At 37.5% G+C, this 22849-nt stretch overlaps 1 protein-coding gene across 1 annotated transcript in view; it reads right to left on the minus strand.

Moving 5' to 3' along the window:
• Positions 1-922: 922 nt before the first annotated feature.
• LOC116893214 (vomeronasal type-2 receptor 116-like) overlaps positions 923-22849 on the minus strand; it is a 35350-nt gene continuing 13423 nt past the window's right edge. Inside the window, exons 6-8 of the mRNA XM_032895099.1 lie at positions 8115-9030; positions 1697-1819; positions 923-1154 (exon numbers count right to left, since the gene is read on the minus strand). Coding sequence (XP_032750990.1) covers positions 923-1154; positions 1697-1819; positions 8115-9030 — 1271 coding nt within the window. The remainder of the gene's footprint in view (positions 1155-1696; positions 1820-8114; positions 9031-22849) is intronic.

Raw genomic sequence — 22849 nt, forward strand, 5'->3', positions numbered from 1 at the left:
CTGAGCAGCTCTCACAATGGACGTGGCTAGTTTCAGGTGTGTGAGGAAGTCAGGTGCTAGTCATGAGACTTAGCTGCAGTCCCGGGTACCATCTTGGGACTGCTGCCATACCCGCTGCCCACATCTCCCCCTTCTTTATGTTTTTGGCAGAGAGAATGCCTGTCTTAGGTTGCCCCCTGCAGCAGTGCTCCTTACCCGTCATCTGGAGACAAACAGCTTAGGTTTGATCCCTGTCTTAGGTTGGTGACATGCCCAGGGAATCTTACCTGCCATTGACTACTTCTCTAGCAAGCCAAGCCACACTTGAGGAGACTGTCCCATCTCCACCGCTGCAAAAGCCTGTATCATTAAGGCTTGAGTTCTGTGCTGATGAAACTGTATACAGCACATGCACCAAAAGGCCAGGATGCTAGTAAGAATCAGGCATAGGGCAAGTCCAGCAAGTCCAGCCCATTCTTTCAGCCATGAGGCAACGGTGGCAATCTAATCAGCCAGTCCTCTAGCTAAGGACATGCTCTGTGTCAGCTTGAATCATCCTTTGTGGTGTGTTGCTATGTTTCTGGTCCACTGTCTTGTCGCCTGTGAATCTGGAAGCTTTAGCTGTTAGAAACCAGAGGCTGGTTAGCTTTGAGGCTACGGAGGGCTCTTCATGCTGTAGTAGACTTTGTGGTCCGGTAGCTCTGGCCGACACCTTTAAACTTCCCCTTTCCTACCACTTCTATGGTGACTGTCCACTCGAGTGGAGTTGATATGGATGATGGATTGTCTCAATTCCTGAACTAGTCTCAATTCATGAACTAGTCCATCAAAGTGTTGAGACCAAATTCCTGTAAGATACTGAGATATATTACGGGATATCTGAGCAGCACTAATGACATTCACAAATGGTATGGAGGTGACACACAGTCCTGAATATTTCCACTCACAACCCAATTGCATTGACCGCAATCTGTACTACGGAGGTAAGGGATATGGCCGCAGCAATGGCTGCGGTGACAGAAACTGCTATAACGGTAACAATGGCTGCAGCAATGCAAAAAACTCTCCAGATTCCCAGGTGTAAGCTAAGTCCCTCTGCCCCACTCGGAGCGTACGGAGGCTGATGAGGCAGCCCCAGAGCCAACGGTTTTACCTTTAGTTTCACTTTCTCTAAGCTGTCAGCAATGTTTTCCAGATCATCTTCTCACATTTTCCCCCTCGCTAGAATTTCCTTCGGTCTCTAATTTTTGAGAACGTTCCTCCCTAACCTGATTTAGCTCATCATTTCCCTTTGGAGCTCCGTGCCACACCTTTCCTCATCCCCTATGTAATTTTTCTCTAATTTCCACACTGGCAGCACTCCTTTTGGTAAAACCCCCTGCTCCTTGGCAAATCTCAAATCCTTCCCTAATTTTTTCCAACTGGGCATCATAAGATGTCCTGTCACCAGAAACCATGGAGCTACCTGGTCCACTGCTTTTAAAAAATTCTCTACTATTTCTTTCTTTAGCCCAATTCCTTTCACTTTTAACAAATTCTTGAGGGCTTGGCGAACTGTCTGAGCTGATGTTGAGTTCCCCATTGTGCTTGGTGTGACTTGTTCCAAAACCGGGAAACTTATAGTCTCAATTCGAGAGGTTTTTGACTTGTCCCAAAACCGGGAACCTTATAGTCTAAATCCAAGAGCTTTTCTCATCCCACTTGCCTGGGAACTTACCAGCTAGCTGCCCTGACCGCGATGAATTCTGAACAAAGGAGAAGGTTCCTCGTACAGGCCACCACTTGTCGCTTCTGTCTCCGACCCACAGAAAGGAGCGACACCACAGTGTTCTTCTCAAAGCTGTTTATTCAGGAACCTTACAGCATGCAAGCAGGAATCTTTTTTTTCTTTTCTTCTCTCTCCCTCTCAGCCCCTTATATCCTTCCTCAACTCTGCCTCCTCAGTCCAGATTGCGTAATCTCAGTTCATAGGTCCACATCACATAGCCTGATCTTGCGTCATGGTGTGCCTGAGCAGCTCTCACAATGGACGTGGCTAGTTTCAGGTGTGTGAGGAAATGAGATGCTAGTCATGAGACTTAGCTGCAGTTCCGGGCACCATCTTGGGACTGCCACCACACCTGCTCCCCACAAAATTAAATGGAGAGAAATTTATAGCAATTTTACTAAAATGAGAGACAATATATAGCCGACCACTGTCTTCCTATCTATGCAATACAGTGCATAACTTTCTAAGCAGTGAAAAAGGACAACTAAAAGAGATTAAGTACATACAAAATGGAAAGGAAGAAGTGAAAGAATCTCCATTTGTGGGTGCTATGATATTATACATTAATTACCTCAAAGGTTCTACCGTAGAACTCTTATAACTGATGAACATCTTCATCAAAGTGGCTAGATATAAAATTAACAAAAAATATGGCCCTCCATTAAACAAATGATAAATGGGCTCAGAAAGAAATTACAGAAAGAATGCCCTTAACAATAGCCACAAATAATCTAAAATATCTTGCTGTAACTCTAAAAAAGCAAGAGAAAACTATGTGTGACAAGAAATTAAAGTTGCCACAGAAACTTAAGAAGATATGAGAAGATGGAAAGATTGCCCATGCTCATAGATAGGTAAGATTACCATAGTGAAGAATGGCCATCATACCGAAAGCATTCTACATACATAGTGCACTCACTCCACATCAAAATTTGAACAATTTTTAAATTGACATTGAAAGAAGATTTCTCATATGGCACAACAGAAGACCCCTGAATAGTTAAAACGGTCCTGAACAATAAATGATTTCAGAGAGGAATCACCATCCCTGACCTCAAGCAGTCATACAGAGCAGTAGTGTTAAAAACTGCACATTATTGGCAGAAACAGATATATTGATAAATGCAATTGAATGGAACCCCCCAAATAACACATAAACTATGTACACTTGATTTTTGATAAATAAGACACATAATGGAAAAAGAAAGCATTGTCAATAAATGTTGCTGATTTAACTGGGTGTCTACATGTAGAAGAATGAAAATAGATCTATTACTTATCAAGTTGCATAAAACTCAAGTCTAAGTAGATCAAGGACCTCAACATAAAACTGGACACACTAAATGTCATACAAAAGACACTGGGAAATAGCCTGGAATTGTACAGGAGGCAATTGCCTGAATATTACACAAATGGCTCAGTCTCCAAAATCAACTGATAAATGTGACCTCATGAAACTCAAAAGTTTCTGTAGGCCATTTGACATTACCAGTAGAACAAAGTGGCAGCCTGTAGATTTGGAAAGGATCTTCAAAAACCTTATACCTGACAAGAAGCTACTATTGAAAGTGTATAAAGAAATCACAATATAAATAAATAAATAAATAAATAAATAAGCCAAAGAGATAAACAGAAGAATAAAAAGAGAAGTGTCCAATGGCCAAGAATCACTTAAAGAAATGTTCTAATTCCTTTTTTTTTTCTTTTTCTTTTTTTTTTTTTTGGGCTTATAACCAAAATATGCACCACCATCTCACAAATACACTTGCTCAAATATTTTCATTTTAGATTCATTCATAATACCAGAAACCTGGAAACAACCTAGATGGTCCTCAACTGAAGAATGTGAAAAGAAATATTGTATATCTATAAAATATAATAATATTCAGTCATTAAATCAAGACATGATGAATTTTGGATGGATGGCAGATGGATGGAACTTGAGAATCATCCTGAGTAAGGCAGCTCAGTAATAAAAGGACATGCTTGGTATGTACTAACATATATGTGGATATTAGTCATAAAACACAGGATGACCTTGCTGCAGCTCGAGAAACCCAAAGAGGACAAGTAAAATGAAGTCACAAATTAGGATGCTTCAATATAACCTAGAAGAAAAAAATAAATAGTCGTAACAGGAAATTGAATAGAAGAAACTGGGTGGGAGAAGTGATATGAAGGTTATTTGAAGGAGCTCATGATCAGGTGTGGGGAGAAAATGAAGACATGGCCAGGTGGCCATGAGAATGAATGGTACTATGAAACTGACAGGGGTGAGGAAGTAAAAGAAATCTTCAGGATGTCACAGACCTTGGATAAGAGAGGTCCCCAAGAATCAATGGGTATGATTATGATTCACAGCTTCCTGAATATGCCATTTACAAGCCACCTTCAGTAGATGGCCAGGAGCTTCAGTGGAACCAAAGAGTAAACAAATTACCCATAAATCATTCAACCCAAAATATATCCTGTTGGAAAAAATGCAGGAATATAGGGATGTTCTGAGGAAATGGGCAACCAAATACTGGCCCAACTTGCGATCCATACCATGAGCAAGCACCAATCTCTGGCACTGTTCAAAATACACTGCTATTATAACAGACAGGAGTCTAGCATGGCTGCTCTTCTGTAGGCTGCACACAAGCTGCTGACATATCGCCCTGTACAAAGTTTAAGTCCAAGTGGGTCAAGGACCTCCACCTCAAACTAGATACATTTAAACTAATAGAAGAAAAAGTGGGGAAAAATCTCAAACACATAGACACTGGGGAAAATTTCCTCAACAAAACACCAATGACTTATGCTCTAAGATCAAGAATTGACAAATGGGACCTCATAAAAACTTTAAAGCATCTGTAAGGCAAAAGACACTGTCATTGGGACAAAATGGCAACCAACAGATTGGGAAAAGATCTTTACCAATCCTACATTGGATAGAGGGCTAATATCCAAAATATACAAAGTATGCAAGAAGGTAGACTCCAGAGAGCCAAATAAACTTATTTAAAATAGGGTACAGAGATAAACAAAACATTCTCAGCTGGGGAATGATGAATGGCCATAAAGCACTTAAAGAAATGTTCAACATCTTTAGTCATCAGGGAAATGCAAATCCAAACAACTATGATATTCCACCTTACAAAAATCAGAATGGCTAAGATAAAAAACTCAGGTGGCAGCAGTTGGTGGTGAGGATGTGGAGAATGAGGAGCACTCCTCCATTGTTGGTGGGACTGCAAACTGGTACAACAACTCTGGAAATCACTCTGGAGGTTCCTCAGAAAGTTAGACATTACATTACCTGAGGATTCAGCTATACATCTCCTGGGCATATACCCAAATGATGCTCCAACATACAACAAAGCCACATGCTCTACCATGTTCTTAGCAGCCCTACTTATTATAATGAAAAGCTGGAGTAAACACAGATGTCCTTCAACAGAGGAATGGATTAAAAAATGTGGTATATCTACACAATGGATTACAGCTCAGCTATCATTGTCAATGACTTCATGAAATTCATAGGCCAATGGAATGAAGTAAAAAATATCATCCTTAGTGAGGTAACCCAATCACAGAAAAACACACTTGGTATGCACTCATCGATATGTGGATATTAGCCCCAAAGCTCATAATACCTAAGATGCAATCCACAGACCACAGAAAGCTCAAGAAGAAGGATGACCAAAATGTGGATGCTCCCACTCCTGCTTAAAAGGTAAAAAATCCATAGGAGAGGATGTGTAAGCAAAGTTTAGGGCAGTGACTGAGGGAATGGCCATTTAGAACCTATTCCACATGTGGCCCATATGTATATAGCCACCAAAATTAGATAAGATTGATGTAGCTAAAAAATGCATGCTGAATGGCACCAGATATAGATCTCTCCTGAGATACACCTCTAGAGCATGTCCAATATAGAGGTCAATGCTAGCAGCTAACCACTGAACTGAGAACAAGAACCCTTGAAGGGAATTAGAGGAAGAATCGAAAGAGTTTAAGGAGCTTGCAACCCCATAAGAACAACAATACCAACCAACCAGAGCTTCCAGGGACTAAACCACTACCAAAAGAGTGTACGTGGACTGACCCAGGGTGCCAACTGCATATGTACCAGAGAATCATCTTGTTGGGACACCAGTGGAAGAGGAAGTCCTTGGTCTTGCCAAGGTTGGATTCCCAGGGAAGGGACCAGTGGGGGGCATTAAAGGGGACTGGAGGGGGCTTGTGGACAGGAAACTGGGAAAGGGAATAATATTTAAAATGTAAATACAGCAATATATGTAATAAAAAAGAATTCCCCAAGAATTAATGGTGAGATTTTGATTCACAGCTTTCTGAATATGGACCATTTCCAAGCAACCTTCAGTAGCCGGCCAGGAAATTCAGTGGAACCAAATGGTCATCAAATCACCCAGAAATCATTCAACCCAAAATTGATCCTGTCTGAAAAATTTCAGGGATTGAGGATGGTCTGAGAGGATGGGCAACCAAAAACTGGCCCAACTTGAGATCCATAACATGGTCATACACCACTCTCTGGCACTATTCATGATACACTGTTATTCTGGCAGACAGGAGTCTAGACTGGCTGCCTTTCTATAGGCTTTACACAAGCAGTTGACATAGATAGATGCAGAAACCCACAGCCAAACAGTGAATGGAGCTTGTTGACTCTTAATGAAGAATAGGAGGAATGACTGCAGGTCCTGTATGGAATAGGGGAAAATTATTTATTGTACAAATGACATGTTGCTAAAAACAGAGTGATATAAGTTTGTGAAAACATTGCAAAGCCAAACAAATATAATCATATTTCCAAATATCTTGTGACTCTATGGGTACTTAGATAATAAGAAATAATAAAGGAGATAAATAAATCCACAAATTAGGCTATGTGGTGAAAAAGGACAATTTGTGAGGCCATATAACTTTATAGAATAAACCTGTTAGTGCTAGGAGTTTCTTGTCTTCCTTTAACCTCTTTACAAGGGGAGACCCTGAAACAGTAAAAGCTATTACTCCTTTTCCTTTTATGCCAGAACTAGGTGTTAAAACCATTGTCAGGAGCCATTATAGGACAAGCTAATAACAAACAGATGATGTTCCTGAAATGGTCTGCCTCAGTGTTTAATAATGCAAGACAGACTTGCTCTCTTTGGCAAGGCCCAGACAAAAATCAATTTAAGAAATACTCCTGCCATTAATATCTTTATTCTTATTATTGTTAAGCATGTATGACAATCGCTAGGTATTCTCTCACCCTTTATTTCAGCTTTCTTCAAATCTATGAAGATATATTTTCTTGCATTACTGCTATATAGACAAATAGATGTCATGGCATTTCTTTATGATGATACGTTAAGATTTCCTAAAAATACCTCTTTGATTATTAAGTTCCTTTATAGTAGGACTGCTATTAGTTTCCCTTCTGATAATCAGTCTTATTTTTAACATGGGATGGAACAGATCTTTTCCTAATAACAAGGCAGAGTTAGTTTTATAAAAAGGAGCAAAGCTTTCTTATTAAAAATCTGTGTTTAATTCATTTAGCATTAAATATGTAGAAGATTTTTCTTTCTCTACGGAATTAAGTTTGGAGTTCATTTTTATTTCAGAAACAGTGAGTTCTTTCTTCAATCTTGCTTGATCATTTGCTCCAAATGCACGTATATGTATGGGTGTTAGTGTATTTATGTAATTGTAACAATGTATGAAGAGTGACCCAACTACTGTGACCAGAAATGTACAAATATGCCTGCATGAATGTTATATGAATTTATGTGAATTTATGCATATTGGCTTATGTAAAAGGTTTTCCTCCGGCCTGGGCTATTCTGTTATCTGGGTTCAACAAAAGTTTATTGCTTCAAACTTTCTCCTAGTCTGAGTGAGATTTATGCATCCTCCTTTGAACGTATCTAGTTATTCTTATCATACCAAGTCGTGAGATACCACCCCACATAGAATATTATTTAATTATGTTTTATAGATTTCTTTGCAGTACTAGGTCAAGCCATAGGTTTTGTTATGAAATGCTATCTATATATAGAATCCACATGGTAATATTTTTTCATGAAATTTAAAAATAATACCCAATTTTTAATTGGAAAATAGGAATCAAATGAAATAATTTGCATAGCAAAGTAAAATTTTTCAAATATCAGAAGATTTAATGTTGAAAGCTTTATTACAAAGTTTGATCCAGTATATTAATGTCCAGTTCATATATTAGATCTTTATGGTACAGCTTGTTTTATACCTATTTTAGAAACTCAAAGGTAGAAACTCAAAAGGTGATATAGTACATAGAAAGCAGTATGGTATTCATGTGTCTATATTTTGTGTACTAAAGAGTTACATTCACTTGGTATTTGTAGCTTTAGCACACATTTTCCTAAAATTATGAAAAGAATTTATTTGTGGTTTCAACAGAATAATGTAGCACTTTGGGACAAATATGCAAAGAAGCAACCCTGCACTGGAGGTCAAAATACAGAAGACTTCCACTGCAACCATAGCCTTGCCTTTGGTACTGTGATAGACAGGGAGGAAGGTGATCCAGACACTGCAGAATACCAACATGCTGAATGTCAGGAGCTTGGCTTCATTGAATGTGTCAGGCAGATTCCTGGCTAAGAAAGCTACAGTGAAACTTGATAAAGCAAGTGAGCCCATGTATCCCAGGACACAGTAGAAGGCAATCACTGAACCTTTGTTGCAAACAATGATTATGTGTCCATGTACCATGTGTACATCAGCATCAACAAATGGAGGAGATGTTCCCAGCCAGATTCCACAGAGAATCATTTGGATCATGGTGCACAAAGGAATGATGTAATTAGGTGCCCCTGAAAGCAGCAGCCACCTAAGTCTCCTTCCTGGAAGAGTGATTCTAAATGCCAGAACTACAGTAATTGTCTTGGCCAAGACAGTAGAAGCAGCCACAGTGAAAACGATGGCAAATGTGGTCTGCTGCAGGATGCAACTGGCCATACTGGGATGACCAATGTAGAGCAAGGAACAGATAAAACAAAATATGAGGGAGATGAGTAGGACATAGCTGAGAGTTTCATTATTGGCCTTGACTATGGGATTGTCTCTGTGTTTCAAGAAGACACCGAGTACAATAGCTGTAAGAGCAGAGAACCATAGAGCCAAACCAGCCAGAGTCATTCCCAAGGGGTCTTCATAATCCAAAAAGGTCACAACTTTTTTGAGACAGTGAGTTTTATCTGTGTTGGCATACTCATCCTCTGGACACTTCACACATTCATCCATGTCTAGTATAGTAAGGGTAGTATCAGATTTAATTTTTCTATAATAATCACCAGATCCACTTAACTTATACTTTAGAAAATCATAACTCAATTAGCATTACATGTCGTGTTAGGTGCAAACATAAGTATGGAAACTTTATAAAATAGGACCCTAATTATCAATTTAATCTCAAACTATTTTCTAAATATTTGTTCTTAACAATACAAACATAATCTTTAACATTTATTATGACTACCTATATTTGAAAGTAACATTGTTAGAGAAAATCATAGTCAATAAAAATTTAAAGTTCTGGGGTTCAGTCCAATGGATATATCCACAAAGTTAATCCCTCATTTAAGGCTAAAAATTGCAAAAGAAATGGTTTGAAAAGTGTACAAGCTCGTGAGCCAGAGAGTTTTATATGAGTGTGTAATTTTTAGAAAGATCATAAATAGTACCCAAAAACCTTTCACCTTAGTGGTTTCTAAGCCTGATCTGCTAGAAAACAAAACCGAAAACATGACACGTTGGGAAAGGGAAGGCACATCATGTAATGTTCTATCTTAGAAAACTACAGAAAATGAGAGAATATGAAGAGTGCGTAAAATTGTATTCCCCTGAGAAAAAAATATCAATTATTGTGTGTGTTTGTGCATGTGTGTATGTCTGTTTGTGTATGTATGTGTAAGAGCACTTAATAAAAATGCCATAAATTTGAAAAAGATTTATGAGGAGTCTTTTGGATTTTTTTAGGAAAGACAGGGATAGAAACAATATAATCATACTATAGTCTTCAATATAAGCATATCATAACAAAGGACTGTTAATGTCAAGGGAAGAAGAGACAACATGAAAAATCATCACCTAAATTCTCTGTTTCTCAGAATATTACATTCTGTTTTATTTTTCAATGTGTAAATTGTAGTAGGGTACAGTATCTGCCAATTTTACTTACTTATGTAAGATTTTTCTATGCAGTACTCCTATTTCTATAGTATTAACTAAGAAATTCCATGCAGTAAATAATGGTAAATGCCTCAAAAATAAACTTGTCAGAATGTGGTAGGTGGAGGTTTTTGAGATTCCATCAACTTTTATACATATAGATTACACAATAGTTTATCCAGTTTTTAAAATCAAATTAAGCTAATAGATCAAAATGAATAGTGTTGCACTTTCAAAGTACTGAGTCTCTGCATTGAAAGATGTACATTTGTGTTCAATATGTGTTTCTGTTTTGATTTTTCTAAGCAGTAGTATCTGAATTATATAGTTACATATACTTGACCCACAAAATTTCATCAGAGAACTCTTACAGTTGATGAACAACTTCAGCAAAGAGGCAGGATAAAAAATTATCACAAACAAATCAGAAGCCTTCTTTATACAAACATCAGCCTGAGAAAGAAATTATGAAACCTTATCATTTATGATAAGCAAAAATAATACAAAATATCTTGGTATAACTCTTTCCCAGCAAGTAAAACATCGCTACAATGAAAACTTCTGAACTCTGAGAAAAACAAAGGAAGACCTCTGAAGATGAAAAGATCACCTATACTCATGCAATAGTAGGATTAACATAGAAAAAAATGGTCATCTTATCAAAAGCAATCTATAGATTAAAAGCAATCGCCATCAAAACTCCAACACAATTTTTCACAGGCATGGAAAGAGAAAATTTCAACTTCACATGGAAAAACAAAAACCCAGGGCAGCCAAAATGATTCTTAGCAATCAATGAGCATCTAGTGGAAATCAACTTTCTTGACCTCAGACTGTACTACAGAGCAAATGGTGGCAAAAACTACATGGGATTGAAACAGAAACAGGCAGGTTGATCAATGGAATGCATTCAAAGTATCAGAAGTAAACCCATACACCTACAGATATTTGATATTTAACCAAGGAGCAAAAAAGAGAGTGGAAATAATAAAGCATCTATAATAAATGATGCTGGTCTAACTGGTGGTCTCTACAAAGAAGAATGAAAATAGAAACTTATCACTTTGCAGATAGCTCAAGTCTAAGTGGATCAAGGACCTCAGCCTAACACCAGATATACTAAATTTAATAGAAAAATTTGCAAAATATCCTTGAACTCATTGGCACAGGGGGAAATCTTGATGAGTACAGCAATGATTCAGGTTCAAAGATCAAGAATTTACAAATAGGACCTCATGAAACTGAAAAGCTTTTGTAACACAAAAGATACTGTCAATAGGAGGAATTGACAACCTACTGATTGTAAAAAAAAAAAAAGAGAGAGAAAAGAAACAACAACAACATAAAAACCAACTTCACTTACCCTATTGCTAATTGAGGGCTAATATACAAAAGACACAGAGAACTCATAAAGCTAACCTCCAAAGAATTAATATCCCAATTTTAAAAAAATGGGGTAGAGAGCTGAATAAAAGATTTTACAACAGAGGAATCTTGAATGCCCTAGAAGCACTTAAAGAAATGCTCAAAGTTCTTAGTCATCAGGGAAATGCAAATCAAAATGACCCTGAGACTCTACCACACACCAATCAGAATGAGTAAGATCAAAAACTCAAATGATCTTAGAGCATAAGCCATTGGTGTTATGTTCAGGAAATTTTCTCCAGTGCCCATGTGTTCGAGATGCTTCCCTAGTTTTTCTTCGATTACTTTGAGTGTATCTGGTGTTATGCTGAGGTCCTTGATCCACCTGGACTTAAGCTTTGTACAGGGTGATAAGCATGGATTGATCTGCATTCTTCTACATGTTGACCTCCAATTGAACCAGCACCATTTGCTGAAAATGCTATCTTTTTTCCATTGGATGGTTTTGGCTCCTTTGTCAAAAATCAAGTGACCATAGGTGTGTGGGTTCATTTCTGTGTCTTCAATACTATTCCACTTGTCTATCTGTCTGTCTCTGTACCAATACCATGCTGTTTTTATCACTATTGCTCTGTAATACTGCTTGAGTTCAGGGATAGTGATTCCCCCTGATGTCCTTTTATTGTTGAGGATAGTTTTAGCTATCCTGGGTTTTTTTGTTATTCCACATGAATTTGCAAATTGTTCTGTCTAACTAACTGAAGAATTGGATTGGTATTTTGATGGGGATTGCATTGAATCTGTAGATCACTTTTGGCAAAATGGCCATTTATTAATCCTGCCAATCCATGAGCATGGGAGATCTTCCCATCTTCTGAGGTCTTCTTCAATTTCTTTCTTCAGAGGTTTGAAGTTCTTACCATACAGATCTTTTATTTGCTTGGTTAAAGTCACACTGAGGTATTTTATATTATTTAGGACTATTATGAAGGGTGTTATTTTCCTAATTTCTTTCTCGGCTTGTTTCTCTTTTATGCAGAGGAAGGCTACTGATTTATTTGAGTTTATTTTATACCCAGCCACTTCCTGAACAAAACACCAATGGCTTATGCTCTAAGAAAAAGAATCAACAAATGGGATCTCATAAAACTGCAAAGCTTCTGTAAGGCATAGGACATTGTGGTTAGGACAAAACGACAACCAACAGATTGGGAAAAGATCTTTACCTATCCTACAACAGATAGAGGGTTTATATCCAAAATATACGAAGAAGTCAAGAACTTAGAGTGCAGGGAGGCAAATAACCCTATTAAAAATGGGGTTCAGAGCTAAACAAAGAATTCACAGAGGAGGAATCCTGAATGGCTGAGAAAAACCTGAAGAAATGTTCAACATCTTTAGTCATAAGGGAAATGCAAATCAAAACAACCCTGAGATTTCACCTCACACCATTGAGAATGGCTAAGATCAAAAACTCAAGTGACAGCAAATGCTGGCGAGGACGTTGAGAAAGAGGGACACTTCTCCATTGTTGGTGGGATTGCAGACTGGTACAACCATTCTGGAAATCAGTCTGGAGTTTCCTCAGAAAATTGGACATTGAACTACCTGAGGACCCAGCTATACCTCTCTTGGGCACATACCCAAAGATGCCCCAACATAAAACAAAGAGAGTTACTCCACTATGTTCATAACAGCCTTATTTATAATAGCCAGAAGCTGGAAAGAATTCAGATGCCCTTCAACAGAGGAATGGATATAGAAAATGTGGTACATCTACAAAATTGAATATTACTCAGCTATCAAAAACAATGACTTTATGAAATTCATAGGCAAATGGGTGGAACTGGAAAATGTCATCCTGAGTGAGGTAACTAAATCACAGAAAAACACACATGGTATGTACTCATTGATAAGTGGATATTAGTCTAAATGCTTGAATTACCCTAGATGCACAGAACACATGAAACTCAAGAAGGATGACCAAAATGTGAATGCTTCACTCCTTCTTTAAAAGGGGAACAAGAATACCCTTGACAGGGAATAGGGAGGCAAAGTTTAGAACAGAGGCAGAAGGAATACTTATTCAGAGCCTGCCCCACATGTGGCCCATACTTATACAGCCACCCAACTTGATAAGATGGATGAAGCAAAGAAGTGCAGGCTGACAGGAACCAGATGTAGATTTCTCTGAGAGACACAGCCAGAATACCGCAAATACATAGGCGAATGCCAGCAGCAAACCACTGAACTGAGAACGGGACCCCCATTGAAGGAATCAGAGAAAGGACTGAAAGAGCTTGAAGGGGCTCAATACCCCATATGAACAACAATGCCAACCAACCAGAGCTTCCAGGGACTAAGCCACTACCCAAAGACTATACATGGACTGACCCTGGGCTACAACCTCATAGGTAGCAATGAATAGCATTGTAAGAGCACCAGTTGAAGGGGAAGCCCTTGGTCCTGCCAAGACTGAATACCTAGTGAACGTGATTGTTGGTGGGAGGGTGGTAATGGGCGTAGGATGGGAGGGGAAGCCTATATAGAAAGGGAGGGGGAGGGGTTAGGGTGATGTTGGTCCAGAAACCAGGAAGGGGATCGAAATGCAAATAAGAAATACTCAAATTAATAAAGATAAAAAAAACTTAAATTATGTGGAGAAAAAGTAACACTCTTCTATTTCCGATGGGATTGCAAACTCCATACCCCTTCTGGAAATCAGTCTGGTGGTTCCTCAGAAAATTGGAAAAAATTCTACCTGAAAACCCAACTAAATCACTCTTGGGCATAGACCCAAAATATGCCAAACCCATACTATAGAGACATGTGCTCCATGATATTCATAGCAGACTCATTTCTAAAAGGCAGTAGGAGCAAATAACCTAGATTTTCCTCAATCTTGATTACATATAGAATGGATATAGAAAATGTGGCTCATTGGCACAACAGAATACTAATTAACAATTAATAATGAGGACATCATGAATGTTGCAGGCAAATGGATGGAATTACAAAATATCATCATAAGTGAGGTAACTCAGACCCAAAAGGACATCCATGCTACTTATACACTGTTAAGTAGATATTAGCCAAAGTGTGCAGACTACTTAGGAAACAATCACCAAACCTTAAGAAGTACAACAAGGAGAAAGGACCAAGTGAGGATATTTCAATTACATTTATAAGGAGGAAGGAAATAATCACAGGAGCCAGAGAGATGGTCGCAGGTTGGAAGAGGAAGAGGAATGAGAAGAGGAAAAGAATCAGATATGGAGAGCAGGACATTAGCCCTCAGGGCCAATAGAATGAGCAGAAATAAACATTTTGGGATGGGTGGGAAGTGGAAAACCTCCCTGAAAGTAAAAGAGATCCCAAAGGGTAGGTACTCACAGGACAAATTTGTGGTCACCTTAGAAAAAAGGCCAACATTTGGGAGAGGGAACTCCATTTCTAGTAGGCAGACAAAGCCTCAAGTGGAGAGATAGGGTTACTAACACACAGTCCAAATTTCTGGCTTACACATTTGTTTCTGTCTAAAAGAACTGCAAGGACAAAAATGGAGAAGATCCTTAAGGAAAAACAGTTTAATGACTGGCCCAACTTGGTATCCATCTCTTGGGCCAGGGGGGCACCAAGGCCTGACACTATTACTGATGCTATGGTGTTCTTTATTGGACTGCCTTCTATGACTCCTGTGTTTGTATTAGGGGATGGATAGAACTGAAAGGGAAAGTGATTCCATAGGAAGAGCAGCAAGCTAAACTAATCCAGATTCCAGGGAGTTGCCAGAGACTGAGTTACCAGGCAGCAGTGTATACAGTCTCGTCTGATGCCCTGGTTGGTGGAGTATCATTTAGGAGGCAAGAGGGAGGAGGAATGGGATGGGGGATTGTGGCAGAGGGACTAGGGGTGGACAACAATAAGAAGAAGGTAAAGAAATATTATAAAAATGTTATATTTTCATATTCAAGAGTGATAACTCTTGGTCTCCCACAGGCCCACCTGCCCGATGTCCAGGTATGGGCTTTGAAGACAATCAATTACCCCTACACATTACTGAGGGTTTCCCCCAGTTTTACAACAAAATTACAAGGCAGCTTCTGCTGTAAAAAGTATTTATATCCCAGCCAAGTGTTTCTACCTCACCTTTTATTATTGAGTTCCCAGATAAAAAACACACACTGCATATATATATATATATCTTAATCAAAACAAGACCTGGGCAGCTGTCTACTCTCCATGGTGTTAGATTCTATTTTCCTATCTAAAACACTGAATTATTACCTATCACTAACTTTTTTTTCATCCAGGCTGCTCAATAGACATTGAAGGATTTCAAAGAATCATTACATCTTACATCAAAAGCTTGTACTAGACAACATTGGAAAACCCATATGAAATTGATTATTTTCTATATAGATGCCTGTTCCTAAAGTTAAATGAAGATCAGTAAACTATTTAAATAGTCCTATAATCTTTAAAGATATACAAGGGGACATTAAATGTTTCCCACCAAGTAAAGCACAGGTACAGATGATTTTAGCACAGAATTCCACCATTCTTTCAGTTTAAAATAAATATCAATACCCATCAATGTCTTTCACAAAAACTGAACCAAAAGAAACAGTACCAATTTATTTTTATGTGGTCATAAAAATCTGGATAACTAAATGACATGAAAACTCAACAAAGAGAATTTCAGTCCAATTTCCTTTAAGATCTTTGATGCCAAAATTCTCAATTAACAAATTCTTGTGAGTTTTGATTTATAGGAGTCCAAATAACACATTGAAAGATCATACACCATGATCAAGTGGGCTTCTTCTCAGAGATTGAAAAATACATCAACATAATCAACCATATAAAAATGAAAAAAATACAGGATTACCTCATTAGATACTGAAAAATTTTTGAGCAAAATTCAAGATCTTTTCATGTTACAATTTTTGGAGAGAAGAAGAACAAGGTGTGCACACAAACATATTAAAACCAAGATTCAGCAATCCAAAGACATCACCATATTAAGGGGATAGAAATGTAAAGTGATTCCACTAATGTCCCTTGTGTTGACACAAGGGATCTCAATCTCTACCTGTCACTTTAACTTAGTACTTTAATTAATAGCTTGAGCAATATGACAACCAGAGGAGATAAAGATGATATGAATTGGAATTGAATAATTTAAAGTATGGCTGTTAACAAATGATATGATAGTATACATAAGTGACTCCAAAAGTTCTACCAGAGAAGTGCTGCAGCTGATGAACACCTTTCACATAGTGGCTGGATACATAATTATCACAAAAAGATGGTAGTCTTAATTTACATAAACCATAAATATGGTGAGAAACCAATTATGGAAATAATACCTTTTATTATACACATACAAAATATAAATTAAAACACTAACCAAGCAAGAGAAAGACTTGTATGAGAAGAATTTAAAGTTTCCGTAGAAAAGGATGAAAATGGGAGAAAGAACTGAATACCCAGCAGTGTGGGAAAACCTGAGACTGCAGGGCAGGAAAGACTGCTATGTCTTCCCACCTATGCTAACATCCCTGGCTCAAGAGGAAACTGCATAGTGTCTCTGGACACAGGAATAGAGGAGCAGTCAGCTGCAGGAGCCCCATGGTCCAGACCCAGCTATACCACTCCTGGGTATATTCCCAAAAGATGCTCCAACATACAACAAAGACACATGCTCCACTATGTTCATAACATCCTTATTTATAATAGCCTGAAGCTGGAAGGAACCCAGTTGCCCTTAAACAGAGGAATACTGAAAATTTGGTACATCTACACGATAGATTACCACTCAGCTATCAAAAACAATGACTTCATGAAATTCATAGTTAAATGAAATGAACTAGAAAATATCATCCTGAGTGAGGTAACCCAATCACAGATAAACACACTTGGTACGCACTCATTGATAAGTGGATATTAGCCCAAATGCTCGAATTACTCAAGATGCAATGCATAGACCACATGAAGAAGGGTGACCAAAATGCGGATGCTTCACTCCTTCATTAAAAGGGTAACTAAAATATCCACAGGAGGGGATAGAGAGTCAAAGTTTAGAGCAGAGACTGAAGGAACGGCCATTTAGAGTCTGCCCTACATGTGGCCCATATACATACAGCTACCAAATCTAGATAAGATGAATGAAGCTAAGAAGTGCATGCTGGCAGGAACCTGACATAGATCTCTCCTGAGAGACACAGAACATGTCAAATACAGAGGTGAAAACAGGTCTGAACTGAGAACAGGAACCCCACTGGAGGAATTAGAGAATGACTGAAACAGCTAAACAGGCTTGCAACCCCATAAGAATGACAAAGCCAACCAAAGAGCTTCCAGGGACTAAACCACTACCCAAAGACTATACATGGATTGATCCTGGGTTCCAACTGCATAGGTAGCAGTGAGAAGTCTTTTGGGGGCACCAGTGGAAGGGGAAGCCCTGGGCTCTGCCAAGGTTTGACCCCAAAAGTAGGAGACTGTTGCAGGCATACATGAGAAGAGGAACACCCTTATAGAAGGAAGGCAGGAAGGATTAGGGGGCTGGTGTACAGGAAACCAGGGAAAGGGAATAACATTTGAAATGTAAATAAGAAAAATCCAATTTAGTAAAAATGGAAAAAAAGAAAAAAATGAATAATTGATGTTGAAATTTCTTTTTTTTTTTTCAGAGCTGGGGACCGAACCCAGGGCCTTGCGCTTGCTAGGCAAGCGCTCTACCACTGAGCCAAATCCCCTACCCCTTGAAAGTTCAGTATATCATTTTCAAGAAATAGTTCAAAGTATACTGTAAATCTTATTGTATTATAAATATTTGTTCTTTTCTAAAAGTAATGTAGTAATCAGAAATCAAAACATAAAAATAGAAAATTATTGGTGCTATCAAATTAATTCCTCTCAATTTGGTGATACACTTCAATTTTCATGCCAATTTTATATGTAAGGTATCAGGTCATAAAAGTATTCTCAAAGTTGAAAAAAATGGATGAAAATCTCCAAGGATGTGAAGATCTCTCAAGCTCATTGATTGGTAGGATTAATGGTAAAATAGTCCATGTTGAGAAAAGCGACCTATAGAGTCAATGCAATTATGATATTCCCATGAAAATTCTAACAGAATTCTTTATAGAGACCTTAGGAAACAATTCTAATCTTCACACAGAAAAGAAGTGGAAAAGGAGGAATAGGAGGAGGAAATAAACAAACAGGATAGTTTAAACAAAATCCTGAACATGAAAGAAATTCTGGATGAATCAGCATCCCTCAAGCTGTTTTACAGAGTAATAGTTTCAAAAGTGCATGCTATTGGATTAAAAGAATGACAGTTTATTCAAAGGGAAGAATCAAAGTCCAAGAAGTAAATCTAAAGCTCTATGTACATTTGAGTTTTGACAAAGAATCCAAAACCATACAATGGAAAGATGAAAGCATCTTTAAGAAGTGGGATTGGTATAATTAGATCCATATTTGTCACCCTGAACAAAACTCTAGTTCAAAAGGATGAAAGAGTTCAACATAAAACTGTATACACTAAGTATAATGGAAGAGAAGGTGGGGAACAGAATTGAACTTTTTGGAACAGGAAAAAAGTTTTTCTGAATAGAATATTTGTGACCCAGGTTGAAAGATCAACAATTGGTAAATAGGAAGTCCTGAAACTGAAAGACTTTTGTAAGGCAGAGGACACAGTCATAAGACAACCTGCAGATTGTAAAAGTGTCTTCCCCAACCCTACATATGGCAGAGGGTTAATATCTACAGTATACAAAGAACTCAGGAAGTTAAGCATCAACAAACCAAAGAATCCATTTAGAAAATGGGGTACAGAGCTAAGCAGAGGATTTAGAAACTGAGCCATCAACCAAAGAGCATACATCAAGTATGTAGTAGACATGCAGCTCAATCTTGATAAATTGCCTTTTCTGGTCTTAGTGGGCAAGGAGGAGCCTAGCCCTGCAGAAAGCTGTTGTGTCAGGATAGAGTGATAACCCCAGGGACCCTACCTCTCAATAATAAAGCAGATGGAGGTAGTGTAGGGTTTTATTTACACGTTGAATGGGAAGGGTACAGCATTAAAATTAATTAATTAACTCATTAATTAATTAAAATAAGGATCAAGTCAAATCCACTATTTCCCTATGTATTAATTACAGTACATTACATTTTGACTAGAGCAATAGGACTCTGAATTTTATCAAGCAATACAATATAGAGAAAATGAAGTCAAAGCATCACTTAGAGATGATATGATTTAAAGACATATAACCCTAAATATTCCACTAGAGGACCCCTGCAGCTTACAAAATTTATCAGAACATGGCTGGGTATAAGATTAACACAAACACACAGATACAATGACAAACACACACATTAATACACACACACACACACACACACACACACACAATCAGTAGGTTCCATATATACAATGACAAATTGACTGAATAAGAAAGTAAAGAAACAAGACCCTTCCTAATAAACTCAAAAAATGCAGAATATCTTATGGAAACTATGACTAAACAGATGAAAGTTGTGTAAGAAAAACATAAACCTCAAATCTTTGAAGAAAGTAACTTAAGTAGTACCATAATATAAAAAGACCTCCCATTGTCTTGGATCAGTTGAATAACAGTAAAATAACCATCCTTCCAACTTAAACATATAGATTCAATCAATCCCATCAAAATGCCAACATCCATTTTCACAGATCTTGAAAGAATATTTCCTAATTTCATGTGATACCTAAGATATCTTGAAAAATAAGAAAACTGCTGGATGAATCACCATTTCTGATTTAGCCATTATGGAAATGCAATTCAAATCTATTTTGAGATTCCATTCTAACTTGTAAAAATGGCTAAGTTCAATAACACAGGTGATAGCTCATGTAAGTAAGCATGTGGGGCAAGGGGAACCTGTCTACATTGCTTATAGGAATACAAACTTACAAAATAACTGTGAAATAACTATGGAAGTTTCTTAGAAAACTGAGAATTGATTTATTACCAAACCTGGCTACACCATTCTTGTATATATTCTTTAACACTCTCAGAAGCACAATTGACCAACTGTGTTTTTATGTCTATAGTCAAAATAGCAAAAACTACAAGCAAATAGATGTACTATTACTGAAGACTGCATAATGAAAATAGGATGCATTTGTACGATATAGTAATACCCATCTGTTAAAAACAAAAGGACAACATGAAATGTATATAACTAGCAAAAGTTATCCTGAGTCAGAAACCCACACCTGGAAAACATACATAGTCTTATTCATTTAAATATTGCTGTTTAGTAAATGATGAATACAATGCACAGAACATGAGAGACAAGATAATGAAGCGGCCGAAGGACAGAGGAGTATGAAACTTATTGGCATGAGAAATTAGATTGGGTTTTGTTGTTGTTGTTGTTGTTGTTGTTGTTGTTGTTGTTGTTGCTGTTGTTGTTGTTGTTGTTGAGAGCAGAATAAGACAAGAGAGAAAGTGTTCTGTTGTGGGTTATGAACATAGAGAGAAAAGTGAACAGCTGGAATAAAGATGGTTCAACATGTGTAAATATAGTATAGTAGAAACATTTTGGAATACATGAGGATGGCCCTGATGAAGACTTCTATTAATACAGAGCACAAAGGCTAAACTTCTGATCTTTGGCAACTAGCAAAGTGGTGTGTTTGGGTAACCTTTGTTGAGTTGTTGATTGAGTAGGTGACAAGAAAAGCTGTGAACCACCCATGTTGTTGCTAGGACAGAAGGTAACCATCAGAAACCTGATATCATGACTACATTGGTGAGGACAACTTCAACTCTGTTTATTGAACATGGAAAGGGTCTGTTGGTATGGGCTAGAAGCCTTATTCTATGGGCTATGCAAAGATAAAAACAGATATTAAAATATTCACTAAACCTTTCACGTTGAGTCTCTCCAGGTTGTAAGATATGCTGAGACAATTGTAACACATAACTTGTGGAAATGACCACAAATGACCTATTTAACTTGATACTCATTACACAAGAAGAAATCCATGTCCATCCAAACTTAGATTGTCATAACCTGTACAATGGAATAGTGGATACAGCAGGGAACTAGCCAATTTCAAATAGTACTATTCTTTTAAAAAAGTAAGGTATGATTCCTAATTAATATTATGCTACATTAGTGATAAAGACGAAGATATATAAATATATGGATAGGTGTGTGTGTGTGTGTGTGTGTGTGTGTGTGTGTGTGTGTGTGTGTGTGTGTACACTATTACATTTTATATCAGTGCCCTATTCTGGCATGAGTGAGAAGCTTTCTTATGCAGTGAATAGGAGCAGGTATATAGATCCAGAGCCAGGCATGCAGAGAAAGACTAAATTAGACATCTTCATCATGTCCCTCCTTAAGAATAGTGTAGGAAAAAGTCAGAAATACAGAGGGAATGCAGAACACCCCCACAATTTCATATTCTACCATTTCATCTAGGCAGGACTCTCACAGGAAAGACACAAAATTAAAGCATCTAGGAGGAAGCCTGAGTAGGTCTGCACCAGGTTCTCTCTATATATGGTCTATCTGTTTGCTTGAGTTTCTGTCGGACTCTTAACAGTGGGAGCAGGTATATCTCTGAGTGTTTACTGGCCCTTAAAACTCATTGTCTCCTATTCGATTTCCTTGTCCATCATTGATGATGACCCTTGTCTTGTTTTATCTTATCTTCTTTTATACTGTTTGACTATCTCCTTTTGGAGGCCCACACTTTCCTGAACATTAAAATAGAAGGGGAATGGTTCTGAGACAGAGGGATGTATGGGAAGCCAAGAAATGTAGAGGGATTGGAAACATGTCTGGAGTACTGGATGAGAGAAGACTCTCTGTACAATAAAAAAGATAAAAACATATAGGACATGGCAAATTTTATAAAATTTATTTAATGTCCTGTGTTCAACCAATATAAAATTCAATAAATTTGACTCTTTGTTTGATTTTAATACATGTGCTATAATATCATTTGAATCAATACATTTTTATTAATTTCTCTTCTGTATCTTACCCTATGTCTTTTCACTTCTTACTGTAGTCTCTGGGTTTTTTAGTTAATTTTTTTAAAATGTCACTGTAAATTTTCAAATAAATACTTTATCTTCATAATTGTCAAATGAAAATCATATGGAACTATTTACATATTGGCCTGACTCTTTAAAATTTAATTATTTGCTTGGCTATTTCTATCCCCTGCAACAGCAGTTAATTCACCTTCCTAATACACTACTATTTTGAAAAATCATTTTCATCATTGATGCCAATACCTATTTAATTGTGATATCTCTGTTCATACTAGATATGAAATTTTTTAAAACAATCATTCATAGTGCCATATGTTGGACTCCAAATTTGTCTGTGTACCAGATAACAATTGAAAATAAAAACTGTCAATGATACTACTGATCTACCATAACACAATTCAAAAACTTATACCTAAAGCATGATATAATATCAATTCACATGTAGTGATTG

The sequence above is a fragment of the Rattus rattus genome, chromosome 2 (genome assembly GCF_011064425.1).
Source record: "Rattus rattus isolate New Zealand chromosome 2, Rrattus_CSIRO_v1, whole genome shotgun sequence".
Taxonomy (NCBI): Eukaryota; Metazoa; Chordata; class Mammalia; order Rodentia; family Muridae; genus Rattus; species Rattus rattus.